This window comes from Mytilus edulis, chromosome 12, assembly GCF_963676685.1.
Source record: "Mytilus edulis chromosome 12, xbMytEdul2.2, whole genome shotgun sequence".
In the NCBI taxonomy this organism is placed as follows: domain Eukaryota; kingdom Metazoa; phylum Mollusca; class Bivalvia; order Mytilida; family Mytilidae; genus Mytilus; species Mytilus edulis.
Window position 1 is genome coordinate 55,140,217 of NC_092355.1, and position 19,254 is coordinate 55,159,470.

General features: G+C 30.9%; 2 protein-coding genes across 2 annotated transcripts in view; both read left to right on the forward strand.

Moving 5' to 3' along the window:
• Positions 1-1,831: 1,831 nt before the first annotated feature.
• On the forward strand, positions 1,832-15,984 carry LOC139497713 (uncharacterized). Its single transcript, XM_071285949.1, has 9 exons — positions 1,832-1,872; positions 4,318-4,361; positions 6,161-6,209; positions 9,454-9,497; positions 10,841-10,889; positions 12,582-12,625; positions 13,969-14,017; positions 15,359-15,448; positions 15,941-15,984. Exons 1-9 carry the CDS (start codon positions 1,860-1,862, stop codon positions 15,982-15,984), a joined length of 426 nt encoding a protein of 141 aa, XP_071142050.1. The 5' UTR covers positions 1,832-1,859.
• A 1,485-nt stretch (positions 15,985-17,469) lies between these two features.
• Positions 17,470-19,254, forward strand: part of LOC139498840 (uncharacterized) — a 37,878-nt gene continuing 36,093 nt past the window's right edge. The window contains exon 1 of the mRNA XM_071287413.1: positions 17,470-17,499. The gene's annotated coding sequence lies outside the window, so the exon portion shown is untranslated. The remainder of the gene's footprint in view (positions 17,500-19,254) is intronic.

Here is a 19,254-nt window from a genome sequence, read left to right on the forward strand (position 1 = left end):
ACTAGATTGAAATAAAGTGACAGTGCAGTATTATGCTTAAAAAAATAGTACTGCTTAAGTCAACACTAGGGACCATCTTGACCCTGTTTTACAGTATTAATGATTCTTTTATTGTTGAAGACCCTCCAGCAACTTTGACCAAATGAGTGATTATTAGTATTTTTTTATGCATTGACTTTGTGTACGATTAGGTTTCGTGCACATTTACTCCATATTCCTTTATTTTCTGTAAAAGGATCTGAACATGACTTAATGCAAGTTTAACCCATCAATGGAAATGGTCATATGGCAATACATTATTTCTTTTTTTTTCAAATTAATTGATACAGGAAAATTGGTAACCTTGAGCTTTAATTTAAACCATGTCAGCTATCTAGTTTTATCAACCAAAAGAAGCCAGATGTGAACTCTTTGATATCAAATTCAGTTCTCCATGCAGAAACGACCATTTTTAGCTCACCTGGCCCAAAGGGCCAAGTGAGCTTTTCCCATCACTTTACGTCCCTCGTCCGTCGTCGTCTGTCGTCGTCCGTCGTCGTCGTTAACTTTTACAAAAATCTTCTCTTCTGAAACTACTGGGCCAAATTAAACCAAACTTGACCACAATCATCATTGGGGTATCTAGTTTAAAAAATGTGTCCGGTGACCCGGCCAACCAACCAAGATTGGCTGCCATGGCTTAAAATAGATCATAGGGGCAAAATGCAGTTTTTGGCTTGTAACTCAAAAACCAAAGCATTTAGAGCAAATTTGACATGGGGGTAAAATTGTTTATCAAGTAAAGATCTATCTGCCCTGAAATTATCAGATGAATCGGACAACCCGTTGTTGGGTTGCTGCCCCTGAATCGGTAATTTTAAGGAAATTTTGCTGTTTTTGGTTATTATCTTGAATATTATTATAGATAGAGATAAACTGTAAACAGTAATAATGTTCAGCAAAGTAAGATTTACAAATAAGTCAACATGACCGAAATGGTCAATTGACCCCCTAAGGAGTTATTGTCCTTTATAGTCAATTTTTAACAATTTTCATAAAATTTGTAAATTTTTATTAACATTTTCCACTGAAACTACTGGGCCAAGTTCATTATAGATAGAGATAATTGTAAGCAGCAAGACTGTTTAGTAAAGTAAGATGTACAAACACATCACCATCACCAAAACACAATTTTGTCACTAATCCATCTGCTTCCTTTGTTTAATATTCACATAGACCAAGGTGAGCGACACAGGCTCTTTAGAGCCTCTAGTTTTCTGTGTCTTGTAGTATCGTATATTTTTGAAATATTTTCTCGCAAAATATCTGGACATCGATGGGCATGCATCATTGCAAAACCACACGTTTACAAATGAAAATCAACACTCAGACTATTGTCATAAAGTAGGACAATAAATGAGCAAAAGACAAACCCGGTACAAAGAAGTTCAAACAATAGACCATCAATCCTGAAAACTAAAAGTAAAAAAGAAACATGGATCGCGAAAAACATGCAGGGGCGACACCAGAGAGTAAAGAGAACTTGCTTCTTGTTAGACACTTTCCGAGAAAACAATTTAATATTAAGACAATCTTTTGTTTCAATTTTTTTTTTTTAAATTTCTTACATGAGGCATTTGCCTCATTTGCCTCAATGTAGTTACGGCCCTGGCAGCTGGAGTGCCCAGGGAGAAACACCGGCCTTGGGTAGAAATTGACAGTCCTACTCAATTAAGATTGGAGAAAAAAAAGAGAAACCTTGCACATTTACATATATTCAATAAATCTATACATTTTTGAAAACAATCTTAAAATTGAATGATTATTAATGTTATTAATTAAACAGGATTTCTGTTCGGTATGGATGCGATCAAGGAAAAATGTCAAGTTTCTGTAAGTATTTGATAAAAAAATTAGTTACTTAACCTGTTAACACATGAACATATATAATATTCATTTATATCAGTCCTAACATCTCTTCTAAACCTCAATAAGTAGATACAAGAAGATTTTGTGTGAATTCCAATCAGGCAACTCTCCATTAAAGTCACAATTTGTAAAGTAAACCATTATAGATGAAAGTACAGTCTTCAATATATGGATCCTTGGCTATCACTGAACACAGGGCTTCCAAAACGGAAGTTTTATAAATGACTTGTTGTGCCAAGCCTGAAGCGGACGTTTAGAAAAAAAAACTGACATTTTAAAATATTTCAGTAAAAATGTCCATTTGCCTAAAACAGCCACACATTTCCTATCATATAAGTGACATGATTAATAATTACTATCAAAACAAACCCTACTATACTACCCTCTCATTACAATCAAGATTAATTAGTTCTCTGACAGTTGATTTTACCTGTTCAGGCAACAGGTAAACTATTTTGTAACCGTACATTGAGCGGTCTAGTATTAAAAGTTATTTTCTTAAATATCAGCGGTTTGTATCTCATTAATTTAGTCAACAAGATTCAGATGACCAGAAAACATATATAAAATATGATTTGATTAAAATTTAAAAAGGAAGATAAAGGTTTTAAGAGAAAAATCTTCAGAACTACATTGTTTGACCTAGTACAAGTGTGCGCATGTGCCCAGGTGTGAGATTAAATTATGCATCCGAATTTACAAAAGTGTTAAAAATATCGTCGAGTCATTTCCTGTAGAAAATTACCATGGTCAAGTCAACATCCGTTAATAAAAAACGTACTGTTTAAAAACTAAAGTGAAGTCATTTATAGTGTTATTTTGCACAAATAAATAGTCTTAGTCAGATATTAATACTCGGATGTTGCAGACTGCGAATGGTGGTCTGTCAATTTAACAGTTTGCTTTAGAACATTGAATAATATTTAAAATCTAGTCAAATACCGTTTTTGTGACAATCATAATTAGTCCCCTACCAACAAAGTCAAAGGGGACTTTAGGTTTGCACTCTATCCGTCTGTCTGTCCGTCAGTCTGTCCATCCGTCAGTCCGGCAAATCAGTTTTTCACACTTTTTTTCTTCATGCTTGAAGATATTGATTTGATATTTGGTATATACTTTTATCATGACAAGTTACAGATCAAGTTCGAATTTTGTTCCGGTCCGATGATTTCATGCAGAGTTATGGTCCTTTGACTTAGAAAATTCACTAAAATAATCACTTTTCCACACTTTTTTTGGTCATTCTTCAAAATATTGATTTTATATTTAGTATATAGTTTTATCATAACAAGTTACAGATCAAGTTCGAATTTTGTTCCGGTCTGATGATTTCGTGCAGAGTTATGGTCCTTTGACTTAGAAAATTCACTAAAATAATCAGTTTTCCTCACTTTTTTTGCCATTAAAAATATTGATTTGATATTTGGAATACAGTTTTATCATGACAAGTTACAGATCAAGTACGAATTTTGTTCCGGTCTATTGATTTTATGCAGAGTTGTGGTCCTTGGACTTAAAATTCACTAAAATAATCAGTTTTAAACACTTTTTTTCATCATGTTTCAGATATTGACTTGATATTTGTTATATAGTTTACACCATGACAAGTTATAGATCAAGATAGAATTTTGTTCCAAGTTATGAATTTTTAACTGGTAGGGGACTATGTATTGCCATGCAATACTCACAGAATGCTTGTTCATATGATGACTAACTGATTACTATGGTTGCTTTTTGTTACTAATTAAGTCTTAAGGGATTAAAATCTGTATAAGACAAAAATAGCCGGCTGGCTCAAATATTTTTTTGGAAACCCTGACTGAACAGTAAGCTATAATGGGTCCCAAAAATGACTAGTGTAAAACCATTCAAACAGGGAAACCAACGGTCTAATCTATATAAAAAAACGAGAAACACTTATCATGCTTATGAACCATATGAACAAACAACAAACATTGAACATCAAGTTCCTCGATTAAGACGGATGCAAACAAATACATAAGGTTTATGAATTTATTATATATATATATATATATATATATATCAAAACTAATCACATAAAATGGCAATGTTTAATAGTTAAAAATATGTGACGCAGTCCAAGCTATATAGAGTACTGAAGAGTGTCAGAGGCTCACATTGGAAAAATAATGATGTGCATCCGTCCTTGATACATTTTAATACAAAATCACGCAATTTACACTTCAAATACTAAAATTTAATGTTTTAAAGTGTTCTTATAGATTATCACATACATGATAAAATTATTTTCACAGCATATTACAAAATCCTGCATGTGTGTGCATCATATCAGGTTGGGTTTTGTTTTGTGTACTTGTGAAAAACAATATTCTATGAAAGCAAAAATGTATATTATTTGCAAATTAAAACTGTTATTTTTTTTCTTAGATTTGACAGAAACGCCTACAGATAGTACAGTTGAACAAAAAAAGGTTATATTTTACTTCCTTAAGTTTAAGAGTATTTAGATTCATCTGTACTAATGATGCAGTGTAATGATATTCGGACAATGTTGGAGAACAAATGATGCATACAGTGGTCAAATGAAATTTGTAACACCCAAAAGGTTTTAATAAAAGACAATATTTTTAAAACCTTAAACAAATCATATGTTCATTAATGTATAATTACACTGCCTAAATCCTATCTAATGTGATTGGGTTGACAAAATTGACAACAATACCACATAGATTCTTTTGAAATGTATTGGAGATAACTAATCATTTTCGACCTTTGAAGCTTCAACGCTAACCCTAACAAAATTGAATGGGAGAAAATATTAAGGACACAAACAAAATTTAAGGCTTACAAAGACAGACAAGACAATAATGACCATTTAAAAAAAGACATGATAAGGAAACACAGAACAAATATAGAAAAAAAACATGATATCGAGTAACCTGAACCAACCAAATAAACCATGGTTTAACCATGCTCTTTGGAAGGGTAAAAACATTCATATATGAAAGCCAATTGAATATTTATCAAAACGAAATTTTAGACACCAATCCTATTTGTAAAACGTTTCTTACCTGAATTGCGTTCACAGAAATTTTCAAATGTTTCAGGTGGTCCGAGAACACAATTAATTCGTAGTGCATTTCTTTTAGAACATAAATGAAAATAAAAAAAATCCCACCTGCGCTTTCCCAATGAAACTTTTACAGTGTGTTGTACTACTTTTGGGACAAATTATATCAAAATTATAGAAAACTTCATCGCCTCTAACTCAAAATATGGACAATTTTGTGTTTAGGGTGTCTTGAAATCTTTTGACAGCTTCCGAAGTGCTAATTTTTAACCTTTTTCAGCTAGACCAAATCACTACTTTCCTGTAAAATTCTGGACCCAAATTTTTTTACAGTGTAATTTCACCCCCCTACTTACAATTTGAGGCATTAAACTCGGAGAAATAAATTTGGAAGGGGTATAAAAATTATTGGCAAGTAGCCCACTGTTAACACTAGGGACTATATTCGTGAACAACGAAAATCAAGGGACGACAATTGTGGTCTCGGACCAGGTATATATGTGAATGCAATGTACTTTTTCTAGTCCAAGATGTAGGCGTTCAATTTGTGTATACTTTTATATTTTAGGTTAATATTGACAGATTTAAGATGGATGTTCAAAGCAAATTTAAAAAAAGAACGGTTGAAATTATCAAATTATTTTTTTTTACTTCTTACTTGTAACAGTAACAATTATATTGTACAAGTGGTGCAATATGTGCAATTGTTTCTCCACAGGCGGTAATGTTAAAGTTTTTGTCTGTAGCTCAGTTCATATAGTTGGATATGTATGATGGCTGTTTCATAGCTCAGACATTTTCACATATGTGTTAAATTTTCAGGTTAGGAAGTGAGATTCATTTTTCCGTAAATTAGCACACTTGAAAATCCTTTCCTGATGTGGCTCTTCATTTCTATTATGTTCCACTTATCCCTTTTAATCCTACAACATATTTAATGATTTTCTTGCTTTGAAATATTTGGATTTCGACGTTCCTGCTGAAAATAAATTTGGAGCACATCTTCAGACGAATGAAATTTATAAAGTCTTAATTTCATGTACATATAAATTAGAAAGTCATTAGAGATCAACTCCTATCAATCTTTTGATGTTTTAGGAGATGCATCACTAGAATAAATTATACGTTTATAACTGTAGACCATAGTTGTAATTAGGATACATTAAATTTTAAGTCAATGTAAAGCTAATTCTTTTACAGGTTGAGTCAACAAAGGTTAATAAACCTGAACCTTTAAGACATATCGAAAGTAAGTGTAAGACATCGACAAAAAAATTTTCTTAGCTTTTAACGTGTTTTCCTCTTATTTAATCTGTTATACCGACAAATGGTGGTCCTAAAGTTTGTTGTGTTTTTGAAAATTTCAATTTATATATACATTAGATGTATTATAAGATATTTTTCTAATTGGATTATCTATAAGCTATTGTGTGTAGATATATATATATATATATAAGCGAAACAAACACTCCAACGAGACGAAGCTACATACATAATCATAATGTGTGTATAAAGAGCTATAGAAAATACTAACAAGTGGGCCACCCACCCATCAGGAATAATAAATTGTAGCTGGAAACTATCTTGTGTGAACATTTGAAGTTGATTTCTGGATGTGAACTTTTTCAAAATACAACGTTGTTCGTATTCTTAATTAAGGCCAACTAAAATTAATTAGTAGATTTTCATCCAAAGTTTTGAAAAAAATGGGGCGGGTGGGAGGATTTTATTTTTTAAATTTTATTTAATATGAAACCTTCTTGTGACGTGAACTTCATATATGACGCAAGTGTTATTAGTAGCTTATATCATGTACATGTGTAAACATGTATAATGAATCGAACATATTTTTCATATTCTTAAATAAATAACTCTGATTGGCAAGGACTGTTCTACATGCAATTGCTACATGTACTTAGGAAACCTATTTCAGTAAACAGTAAAATCATGGAGAAATTCTCTATTCAGTTGGACTACCAACTCCAAATGTATTTTGCTTTCTAAGCGATAGTTTGTAGTCCCCATAAAATTATGCAAATGCAATGGTATGCAACACAAGTATTATAAATGAATGAGAACTCAAACAGTGTTGGAAATAGTAGGGTTGGCGCTTTTAAGATTCGCAAGTTATACAAGACTAAAGCATATATATATAATTACATTGTAAAACATGAAGTTGTATAATGACTCTTTTAAAAGTGTTTTGTGTTTTAAACAAAAACAATAGCCATGGATAAATCTAAGGGCTTTCTATAACACAATTTGTATGTTTGCCGACTTTTTGAACTCAATATACGGTCATAGATCTAACAAGTTCGTGCTTTTGTCAAGTTCTTTGATCCAATTATATTTTTTCTACCAATTTGTTCCACGATTCTTTTTTGGAAATCATTTCCAGCCCAAATTTGCTGACAAAAAGTCGATGTACTATTAAAAAAATCCACGGTTTTCTAATGACAGAGATTTCCAATAATTTTGTGACATACCGCGATTTATCCTTTATTTCTTGGACACAGCGTATAATACTCGTAACCCGAATATTTCACGCCCTTCTGGTAATCTATCTTTATCCTCCGTAGATTATATTGTCATCATTGAGCAGCAGAATTTGTCAACATAATCGTTTTACAGTACTCGAAACAAGAAATGTGAAAACTGAAATATGAAACAGGAAGTTCGAATGAAACGAAATTATTGACGGTTACGGGTAACAGATATGAACAACATCTGGAAATTGTAAATTTTTCAAAATAAAAAAAATCGGGGCGGGACGATTTCAGAGGGGCAGGCAGGGATGAAAATCTATCAATTAATTTTAATTGGCCTAATGGAGACTGATTAATTGCTGATGAAAAAAATCTATGTTTCATGTCTGTGATTTAAAAAGACCCAATAACATAGTTTTGCATGTTTTTTTTATTATGACCCAGATGTACCTGTCAAAAATGCATACTTGTCAGAACCTTTTACTATCAAAATATGAAATACATCTTTCAAAGTATAAATGTTTCTCAAAAAGGTCTATCTAATGGTACAATAAAACTATACTTCAAATTCATCTCAGGCCAGGGTTTTTTAATTTGTTGGTTTATGGATTTTTCCCATGAAAAAATGTAAAAATGTGAAAGTCAAAAGATACTGTGCTGCATTCCAGATGCCATTTCAAACGAAAGATACAGAATTAATTTAGTAATTGATAAATATGGTGAATTGTGTGGTAATTAATTAGCAATTCTGTTGTGTGTATCAATGCTTTTTCACCTAAATATATATTATAAAATATTGTACAAGTTGTAAGTTTATTTTCATTAAATTTTGTACAAATTGTAATTTGTACAGGCACTTTTTGTACAAATTACAATTTAAATACAAATTATAATTTGTACCAAAATGATAACTTGTACACAACAAATCAAAACTTATCACGTAAAATTGCAACATTTAATAGTTAAAAATATGTGACAAGCTATATAGAGTACCAAAGAGTGTCAGAGGCTCATATTAGGAAAATAATGATGTGCATCCGTCCTTGATACATTTTAATACAAAATCACGCAATTTACACTTCAAATACTTAAGTTTAATGTTTTAAATAGAGAATAATACATGGCAAAATCCTTATCATATGTTGTATCATCCAGAGACACCAATATCAGCCCATGGGCCTTTAGACCCGAGGGATGATATTGGTCAAATGTGATATGGATTTTGCCATGTTTTATACACTTTATCATATATATCAACAGTAGAGTTATATTATATGAACTGTTCACTGGGTTACCTTCAGTTCTACTAAAAGCCTTAAAAGAACTGCTCAATTACTTTTCAAAAGCACCTAGGTTACCTTACAATTTGCGTGCTGTTGTTTTAAAAATATTTTGTTTATTATTGTATTTTTTTGTGTGTTTTGTATTTTTTATAGTTGCATTTAGTTTGCCAAAAAATATGAAAACTTGACGTTCTTGACGTCACATGTACATACCAAACAATGACGTCATTCAATAAATTGTGTCACGCCTGAATGACCGTATCTATATTCAGGAAAAATATTTCTTAAGCAAAAAATAAAATAAAAAAATGAATAAAAACTGACTATGCAAAAAAAAACAAGTAGGGGTGTGATAAAGGGTAAAGGTGGGATAAAGGGTATGCGATAAAGGGTAGGGGTGTGATAAAGGGTATGTGATAAAGGGTAGGGGTGTGATAAAGGGTATGCGATAAAGGGTGTGCATCAAAGTTGCGCGATATGGATTAAACAGCAGGCTATTTATCAAATATTCAAAACTACTGTATTTACTACTAAACATATGATAAAGTGTTATTATAGATTATCACATACATTATAAAATTATTTTCACAGCATATTACAAAATCCTGCATGTGTGTGCATCATATCAGGTTGGGTTTTGTTTTGTGTACTTGTGAAAAACAATATTCTATGAAAACAAAAATGTATATTATTTGCAAATTAAAACTGTTATTTTTTTTCTTAGATTTGACAGAAACGCCTACAGATAGTACAGTTGAACAAAAAAAGGTTATATTTTACTTCCTTAAGTTTAAGAGTATTTAGATTCATCTGTACTAATGATGCAGTGTAATGATATTTGGACAATGTTGGAGAACAAATGATGCATACAGTGGTCAAATGAAATTTGTAACACCCAAAAGGTTTTAATAAAAGACAATATTTTTAAAACCTTAAACAAATCATATGTTCATTAATGTATAATTACACTGCCTAAATCCTATCTAATGTGATTGGGTTGACAAAATTGACAACAATACCACATAGATTCTTTTGAAATGTATTGGAGATAACTAATCATTTTCGACCTTTGAAGCTTCAACGCTAACCCTAACAAAATTGAATGGGAGAAAATATTAAGGACACAAACAAAATTTAAGGCTTACAAAGACAGACAAGACAATAATGACCATTTAAAAAAAGACATGATAAGGAAACACAGAACAAATATAGAAAAAAAACATGATATCGAGTAACCTGAACCAACCAAATAGACCATGGTTTAACCATGCTCATGGAAGGGTAAAAACATTCATATATGAAAGCCAATTGAATATTTATCAAAACGAAATTTTAGACACCAATCCTATTTGTAAAACGTTTCTTACCTGAATTGCGTTCACAGAAATTTTCAAATGTTTCAGGTATATATGTGAATGCAATGTACTTTTTCTAGTCCAAAATGTAGGCGTTCAATTTGTGTATACTTTTATATTTTAGGTTAATATTGACAGATTTAAGATGGATGTTCAAAGCAAATTTAAAAAAAGAACTGTTGAAATTATCAAATTATTTTTTTTTACTTCTTACTTGTAACAGTAACAATTATATTGTACAAGTGGTGCAATATGTGCAATTGTTTCTCCACAGGCGGTAATGTTAAATTTTTTGTCTGTAGCTCAGTTCATATAGTTGGATATGTATGATGGCTGTTTCATAGCTCAGACATTTTCACATATGTGTTAAATTTTCAGGTTAGGAAGTGAGATTCATTTTTCCGTAAATTAGCACACTTCAAAAATCCTTTGTGATGTGGCTCTTCATTTCTATTATGTTCCACTTATCCTTTTTAATCCTACAACATATTTAATGATTTTCTTGCTTTGAAATATTTGGATTTCAACGTTCTTGCTGAAAATAAATTTGGAGCACATCTTCAGACGAATGAAATTTATAAAGTCTTAATTTCAAGTACATATAAATTAGAAAGTCATTAGAGATCAACTCCTATCAATCTTTTGACGTTTTAGGAGATGCATCACTAGAATAAATTATACGTTTATAACTGTAGACCATAGTTGTAATTAGGATACATTAAATTTTAAGTCAATGTAAAGCTAATTCTTTTACAGGTTGAGTCAACAAAGGTTAATAAACCTGAACCTTTAAGACATATCGAAAGTAAGTGTAAGACATCAACAACATTTTTTTTCTTAGCTTTTAACGTGTTTGCCTCTTATTTAATCTGTTATACCGACAATTGGTGGTCCTAAAGTTTGTTGTGTTTTTGAAAATTTCAATTTATATACATTAGATGTATTATAAGATATTTTTCTAATTGGATAATCTATAAGCTATTGTGTGTAGAGATATATATCGTCGCTGGGCTTCTAAAATGTTGTAAATTACAAATTTTTCAAGAAAAAAATATCTCACAAACAGGCTTTGAAAATTTTGACAAAATGCATGCTTCCAATATGTTGTATGTGAACTTGAACATTTTTGTAAATAGCAGTGAAATGAAAACTGTGACATTTCTGGATTATCCAAGAACTTAAATTATTTCCCAGAAATAAAGAAATGTACAATTATTGTTTTCCCAAAGCCATTCTACAACGTTTTTTCAAGTTTTCCTACAACATTTTGGAAGCAAACTTTACAAATAATTGACATTGACAATTTTGTAATATGTCTCATTTCACACATTTTGATTGGTCTACCTGTAAACTGTATGCTATTTTGTAATACCAAAGATTTCCTCCCGCTCAGACCATTGGTGTCAAAACGTATTTTTAGCCAAAAAAGTCATATACAACATTTTAGAAGCCCAGCGACGATATATATATATATAAGCGAAACAAACACTCCAACTTATGGAAGCTACATACATAATCATAATGTGTGTATAAAGAGTTATAGAAAATACTAACAAGTGGGCCACCCACCCATCAGGAATAATAAATTGTAGCTGGAAACTGTCTTGTGTGAACATTTGAAGTTGATTTCTGGATGTGAACTTTTTCAAAATACAACGTTGTTCGTATTCTTAATTAAGGCCAACTAAAATTAATCAGTAGATTTTCATCCAAAGTTTTGAAAAAAATGGGGCGGGTGGGAGGATTTTATTTTTTAAATTTTATTTAATTTGAAACCTTCTTGTGACGTGAATTTCATATATATGACGCAAGTGTTATTATTAGCTTATATCATGTACATGTGTAAACATGTATAGTGAATCGAACATGTTTTTCATATTCTTAAATAAATAACTCTGATTGGCAAGGACTGTTCTACATGCAATTGCTACATGTACTTAAGAAACCTATTTCAGTAAACAGTAAAATCATGGAGAAATTCTCTATTCAGTTGGACTACCAACTCCAAATTTATTTTGCTTTCTAAGCGATGGTTTGTAGTCCCCATAAAATTATGCAAATGCAATGGTATGCAACACAAGTATTATAATTTATAATAAATTATAATTTGTACAAAATGATAACTTGTACACAACAAATCAAAACTTATCACGTAAAATTGCAACATTTAATAGTTAAAAATATGTGACAAGCTATATAGAGTACCAAAGAGTGTCAGAGGCTCATATTAGGAAAATTATGATGTGCATCCGTCCTTGATACATTTTAATACAAAATCACGCAATTTACACTTCAAATACTTAAGTTTAATGTTTTAAAGTGTTATTATAGATTATCACATACATTATAAAATTATTTTCACAGCATATTACAAAATCCTGCATGTGTGTGCATCATATCAGGTTGGGTTTTGTTTTGTGTACTTGTGAAAAACAATATTCTATGAAAACAAAAATGTATATTATTTGCAAATTAAAACTGTTATTTTTTTTCTTAGATTTGACAGAAACGCCTACAGATAGTACAGTTGAACAAAAAAAGGTTATATTTTACTTCCTTAAGTTTAAGAGTATTTAGATTCATCTGTACTAATGATGCAGTGTAATGATATTTGGACAATGTTGGAGAACAAATGATGCATACAGTGGTCAAATGAAATTTGTAACACCCAAAAGGTTTTGATAAAAGACAATATTTTTAAAACCTTAAACAAATCATATGTTCATTAATGTATAATTACACTGCCTAAATCCTATCTAATGTGATTGGGTTGACAAAATTGACAACAATACCACATAGATTCTTTTGAAATGTATTGGAGATAACTAATCATTTTCGACCTTTGAAGCTTCAACGCTAACCCTAACAAAATTGAATGGGAGAAAATATTAAGGACACAAACAAAATTTAAGGCTTACAAAGACAGACAAGACAATAATGACCATTTAAAAAAAGACATGATAAGGAAACACAGAACAAATATAGAAAAAAAACATGATATCGAGTAACCTGAACCAACCAAATAAACCATGGTTTAACCATGCTCTTTGGAAGGGTAAAAACATTCATATATGAAAGCCAATTGAATATTTATCAAAACGAAATTTTAGACACCAATCCTATTTGTAAAACATTCTTACCTGAATTGCGTTCACAGAAATTTTCAAATGTTTCAGGTATATATGTGAATGCAATGTACTTTTTCTAGTCCAAAATGTAGGCGTTCAATTTGTGTATACTTTAATATTTTAGGTTAATATTGACAGATTTAAGATGGATGTTCAAAGCAAATTTAAAAAAAGAATGGTTGAAATTATCAAATTATTTTTTTTTACTTCTTACTTGTAACAGTAACAATTATATTGTACAAGTGGTGCAATATGTGCAATTGTTTCTCCACAGGCGGTAATGTTAAATTTTTTGTCTGTAGCTCAGTTCATATAGTTGGATATGTATGATGGCTGTTTCATAGCTCAGACATTTTCACATATGTGTTAAATTTTCAGGTTAGGAAGTGAGATTCATTTTTCCGTAAATTAGCACACTTGAAAATCCTTTCCTGATGCGGCTCTTCATTTCTATTATGTTCCACTTATCCCTTTTAATCCTACAACATATTTAATGATTTTCTTGCTTTGAAATATTTGGATTTCGACGTTCCTGCTGAAAATAAATTTGGAGCACATCTTCAGACGAATGAAATTTATAAAGTCTTAATTTCATGTACATATAAATTAGAAAGTCATTAGAGATCAACTCCTATCAATCTTTTGATGTTTTAGGAGATGCATCACTAAAATAAATTATACGTTTATAACTGTAGACCATAGTTGTAATTAGGATACATTAAATTTTAAGTCAATGTAAAGCTAATTCTTTTACAGGTTGAGTCAACAAAGGTTAATAAACCTGAACCTTTAAGACATATCGAAAGTAAGTGTAAGACATCGACAAAAAAATTTTCTTAGCTTTTAACGTGTTTGCCTCTTATTTAATCTGTTATACCGACAAATGGTGGTCCTAAAGTTTGTTGTGTTTTTGAAAATTTCAATTTATATATACATTAGATGTATTATAAGATATTTTTCTAATTGGATTATCTATAAGCTATTGTGTGTAGATATATATATATATATATATAAGCGAAACAAACACTCCAACGAGACGAAGCTACATACATAATCATAATGTGTGTATAAAGAGCTATAGAAAATACTAACAAGTGGGCCACCCACCCATCAGGAATAATAAATTGTAGCTGGAAACTATCTTGTGTGAACATTTGAAGTTGATTTCTGGATGTGAACTTTTTCAAAATACAACGTTGTTCGTATTCTTAATTAAGGCCAACTAAAATTAATTAGTAGATTTTCATCCAAAGTTTTGAAAAAAATGGGGCGGGTGGGAGGATTTTATTTTTTAAATTTTATTTAATATGAAACCTTCTTGTGACGTGAACTTCATATATATGACGCAAGTGTTATTAGTAGCTTATATCATGTACATGTGTAAACATGTATAATGAATCGAACATATTTTTCATATTCTTAAATAAATAACTCTGATTGGCAAGGACTGTTCTACATGCAATTGCTACATGTACTTAGGAAACCTATTTCAGTAAACAGTAAAATCATGGAGAAATTCTCTATTCAGTTGGACTACCAACTCCAAATGTATTTTGCTTTCTAAGCGATAGTTTGTAGTCCCCATAAAATTATGCAAATGCAATGGTATGCAACACAAGTATTATGAATGAATGAGAACTCAAACAGTGTTGGAAATAGTAGGGTTGGCGCTTTTAAGATTCGCAAGTTATACAAGACTAAAGCATATATATATAATTACATTGTAAAACATGAAGTTGTATAATGACTCTTTTAAAAGTGTTTTGTGTTTTAAACAAAAACAATAGCCATGGATAAATAATACATAATCATAATGTGTGTATAAAGAGTTATAGAAAATACCCACCCATCAGGAATAATAAATTGTAGCTGGAAACTATCTCGTGTGAACTTTTTCAAAATACAACGTTGTTAGTATTCTTAATTAATGGAGACTGATTAATTGCTTTAAAAAAAAAAATCTATATTAACATTAACAGTACAATGTTACTGAGTCCGATACGCATTTCGACTTTTTCAGTGATGCACTAGTCAAAAAACCTTTATTTTCATTCATTTACAGTTCCTTATGATATATTTGTAAGTTATGTTCATATAGTCCAAAATAGTTAATTGATGACATGTTATTTCTACAATTGTATTTCAGGAAAGACGTGGAAAAAGAAAAGGACAGCTGGGAACCAGTCTGGTACAGGAATTAAACAAAGGAAACGGATATTCCGTATATTTCTAAAAGGTAAACTGATAAAACTAATATACAGTTGCCATACAACCAATAGTATAAATAACTCTTTTATAACATTGTTTGTTTTGATCAAATTTCCTTACTCAAAGGGCAGAAAATAGCGGAAAGCCATCTATGGGTATTCAACACAGCGAAATTGAACTAACATTAAAAATTATTCAAAAGCAAGAGGCTCCTAACTTGTGACAGGCGCAAAAATTCAGCTGGTTTGGTGAGTTCTCCACCTTCCCCCTATACATCTAGCCGATGTAAAAAATACATGCAGCAATACGCACAGTTAAATTAATTTTAAAAGAAGTCCGAGTCAAATAACAGAAGAGGTATCAAAAGAAATTGAGCAAAATGACAAAGATAAATAAATTAACAAAGTACTACTAACAGTTACTTACATGTCTGGCTAAGATTATGTCTTCTTCATATAAAAGCAAGCACAACCCCTCGCGTAATACCTCTATATTTATTGATCTATGGTTCTTATAACAGGGATGATTCCACTATATAGTTTAGGGCCGCTTAACGGCCCTTAAATCGACCAGCGGCCCCAAAAAAATGTTTGTCAATATAAATTCTCAATTCAGGAAAATAAAACAAAAATCGGTATTTCCGGAAAAGTTTCCGTCACCGATTACGGCAACTATAATTTTTCATAGTTTGTCGTCAAAACATAGTAAAATCCGGATAAAAATGCTGAATATGATCGCATTTTATTAACAACGATTTAATTATGTCAACATGAGGTAAACAATTTTAGCAACCGGATTCAATTGAAGTTAAAATGTTATGAGAGTATGTGGTCTCGTAAAAGTCGATTGCTCAGCAGGTTGATAAAAAAAATATGCTTTTTGTCAAAATGGGTGTCAAAACAGACCTCGGCAAAGAGCAAATTTTATATAACATTGATGAATGAATTTGAATGGTAAAAGCAGATCGCCCAGCAGAGCCGGTTATGTTGATTAAAACTTGTTTTGTAAAAGAAATTATTTTATATTTTGCTCTTTTTTCCGCAAAAGACAAAAGTTTGAGCGTTTTTGAAAATAATGTTGATGATAGACCATTCATGAAATGAGACTCCCCCCTTGAAATACGATGTCATCATTATGGAACTGTTTCAAAAGATATGAAAATGATCCAAATAATTTTAAAGTTCACTGGTTCAATTGCTTTAAATAACTTATCAATTAAGCATATATATATATATATACTTTTGTAATTGCTTTTCTTAATTCAACAATTGGCCAGTTCTATTTGAAATATATTTAAATTTTTTTCACTGGTTAATATGGCAAGCTGTTTTGCTATTTAATCTAACTTCAAGATATCTCATAAACTTTATAAGATATCTTATATAATAGTTCATTAGATATTTGAAATAGTTTGAAAGATATCTTATAAAGTTTATAAGATATCTTATATAGTTCACGAGATATCTGAAATAATTTATGAGATGTCTTATACATGTAGTTTATAAGATATCTCATATAATTTTCTTAATATGATATCCAATGAACTATATAAGATATCTTAATATACAAAACATATTTATAAGATATTTCATATACTTTAAGATATCTTAAATAAATCTTATATATTATATGAGATATCATATATATTATGAGATAATTTGAAATTCGAATAAATAGCTAAAGGGCCTGCCATAGGTTTATGTTAGCTGGTACTTGTGGTATATATGTTTTTTGTAATAGGCCTCGTTTACCAAAGTTAAGATGATAGTGCATCATATGCAATGATATTCATGTATTACAACTTCCCTGGTCTGAATCCAATAATTTCTTCAATCAGTGTACAGAAGAAATTAACTTAATACTCATTTTCCCTTTTTACAGGAAAATGATATATTATTTCGTCTTATATTGTATGCATAAAAAATTCCCAATTGGGATAAAAATTCCCAATTTGATATTCAAAGGACCCATTTGTAAACATCTGGAATCATCCCTGTATAACAATAAATCAACTCTGTGTTTTAATTGCTTGTACAGTATTCTCTTTTTTACTGTTTTAGGCTTGGCAGCAAATCAAAAGTAAGTTACAAATAAAATAATTTGTTTTTTCAAAGACTAGAAAAATGTGTCCAAGTAACCTCAAATATATTTTTTATTTGATTTAAAATTAAACCTTATCTTACGAAGTATCTCTCTATCATATGTCCAGTGACATACTAATTTATTATGAGTAATAAGGTACTTATATTTAGTATATGGACTCCTTGCAATATTTGTATGTCTGTCTATTAGAGTTTACATGTACCCAACCTAATTTCATAGATCAGTGATCAAGGAGAAAGTTTACATGGTCAAGTCTGTATCATCAGATACTACAAACATTAGGGCAACTATTTTTGGTGTATAGAACTATTTTCAAGTGTACATGCCCAACAAGCAGGTATTATCTGACATCAACCTCATTTTCATAGGTCATAGGATAATGTTTAGGTTTTTATATGCCCCATTTATGGGCATTATGTTTTCTGGTCTGTGCGTCTGTTTTGTCCTGCTTCAGGTAAAAGATTTTGGTCAGGGTTGTTTTTGATGAAGTTGAAGTCAAATCAACTTAAAACTTAATATACATGTTTCCTGTGATGTGATCTTTCTAATTTCAATACCAAATTAGAGATTTTCCCCCATTTTTACGGTCCACTGAACATTGAAAATGATAGTGCGCATGGGGCAGCTGTGTACTGTGGACACATTCTTGTTTTAAGTATGGTTTGTTTCTCAAATGTTATAAGCAATTGTTAATTGTGCATTTACTGAATGGAACAACTGCAAGGTGTTCATATATGTCTGACAGGGCTCATATGACCTTGATGTCATTGTCATTGGTCAAGACTTTGGTCAAGACTTTGTATCTTAGGTTCTATTTTTCTGTGTGTGAACTCTTTTTTACAGAACATTGGTGATTTTAGGTTTTTGATTTAACTCGTAGATAATTCTCCATATTACAGACTTTACATAAAACTTCAATGATAAGTAAAACGTGTGCATTTTTGTTTGTTTTATTGAAACAAATAGGAATTTGTCTGAGAACAACCTAAACGTGTAATGACATAGGTGCAAATTAATAATATCGTTTCTGAGCAAATTTACAGTATTTCTTTATTGTTTCATTAAATTAAAATTTTTCAATATTTCAAATATTAGTTCCCTTCAAATTGCATGCCCTCACTCCATACCTGCCAAACCTCCCATTTTGAGATGGAGACTCCCTCTTAAATGGTGAAATTCGGGAAATCTCCTGCTTGCCAGTAACCTCCCGCTCTTGAATATTTTAACCTTGAATGACAAGTCAACATTAATAAGGTTTTTATGCCCCACCTAGGATAGTAGAGGGGCATTATGTTTTCTGGTCTGTGGCTCCACTCATTCATTCGTCCGTCCGTTCGTCTGTGCGTCTTTTCAGGTTAAAGTTTTTGGTCAAGGTAGTTTTTGATGAAGCTGAAGTCCAATCAACTTGAAACTTAGTACATATGTTCTCTATAGTATAATCTTTCTAATTTTAATGCCAAATTAAATTATTACCCAATTTCACGGTCCATGGAACATAGAAAAGGATAGTGTGAGTGGGGCATCCATGTACTTTGGACACATTCTTGTTGTGTCACTGATGAGGGTTGTTGTTACCTGTTAATCACAGACAATGTGAAATTAAATGGCTTCACTTGACAGCTTGAGTGTGAAACATAGTACTAATTAACGATCATTAAGGAATTTTGCTTTAAGCTTTGTGTTATTAAATTTTCAGGTTACTTCCCCTGATTAATCCTGTTTTAAGTTATC

Bases quoted from the DNA above. Each gene is read 5' to 3' on its own strand.
- LOC139497713 (XM_071285949.1), top strand. The intron at 6,210-9,453 runs GTAAGTGTAAGA...TTTTTTTCTTAG, and splicing joins ACCTTTAAGACATATCGAAA to ATTTGACAGAAACGCCTACA. The intron at 14,018-15,358 runs GTAAGTGTAAGA...ATTGTATTTCAG, and splicing joins ACCTTTAAGACATATCGAAA to GAAAGACGTGGAAAAAGAAA.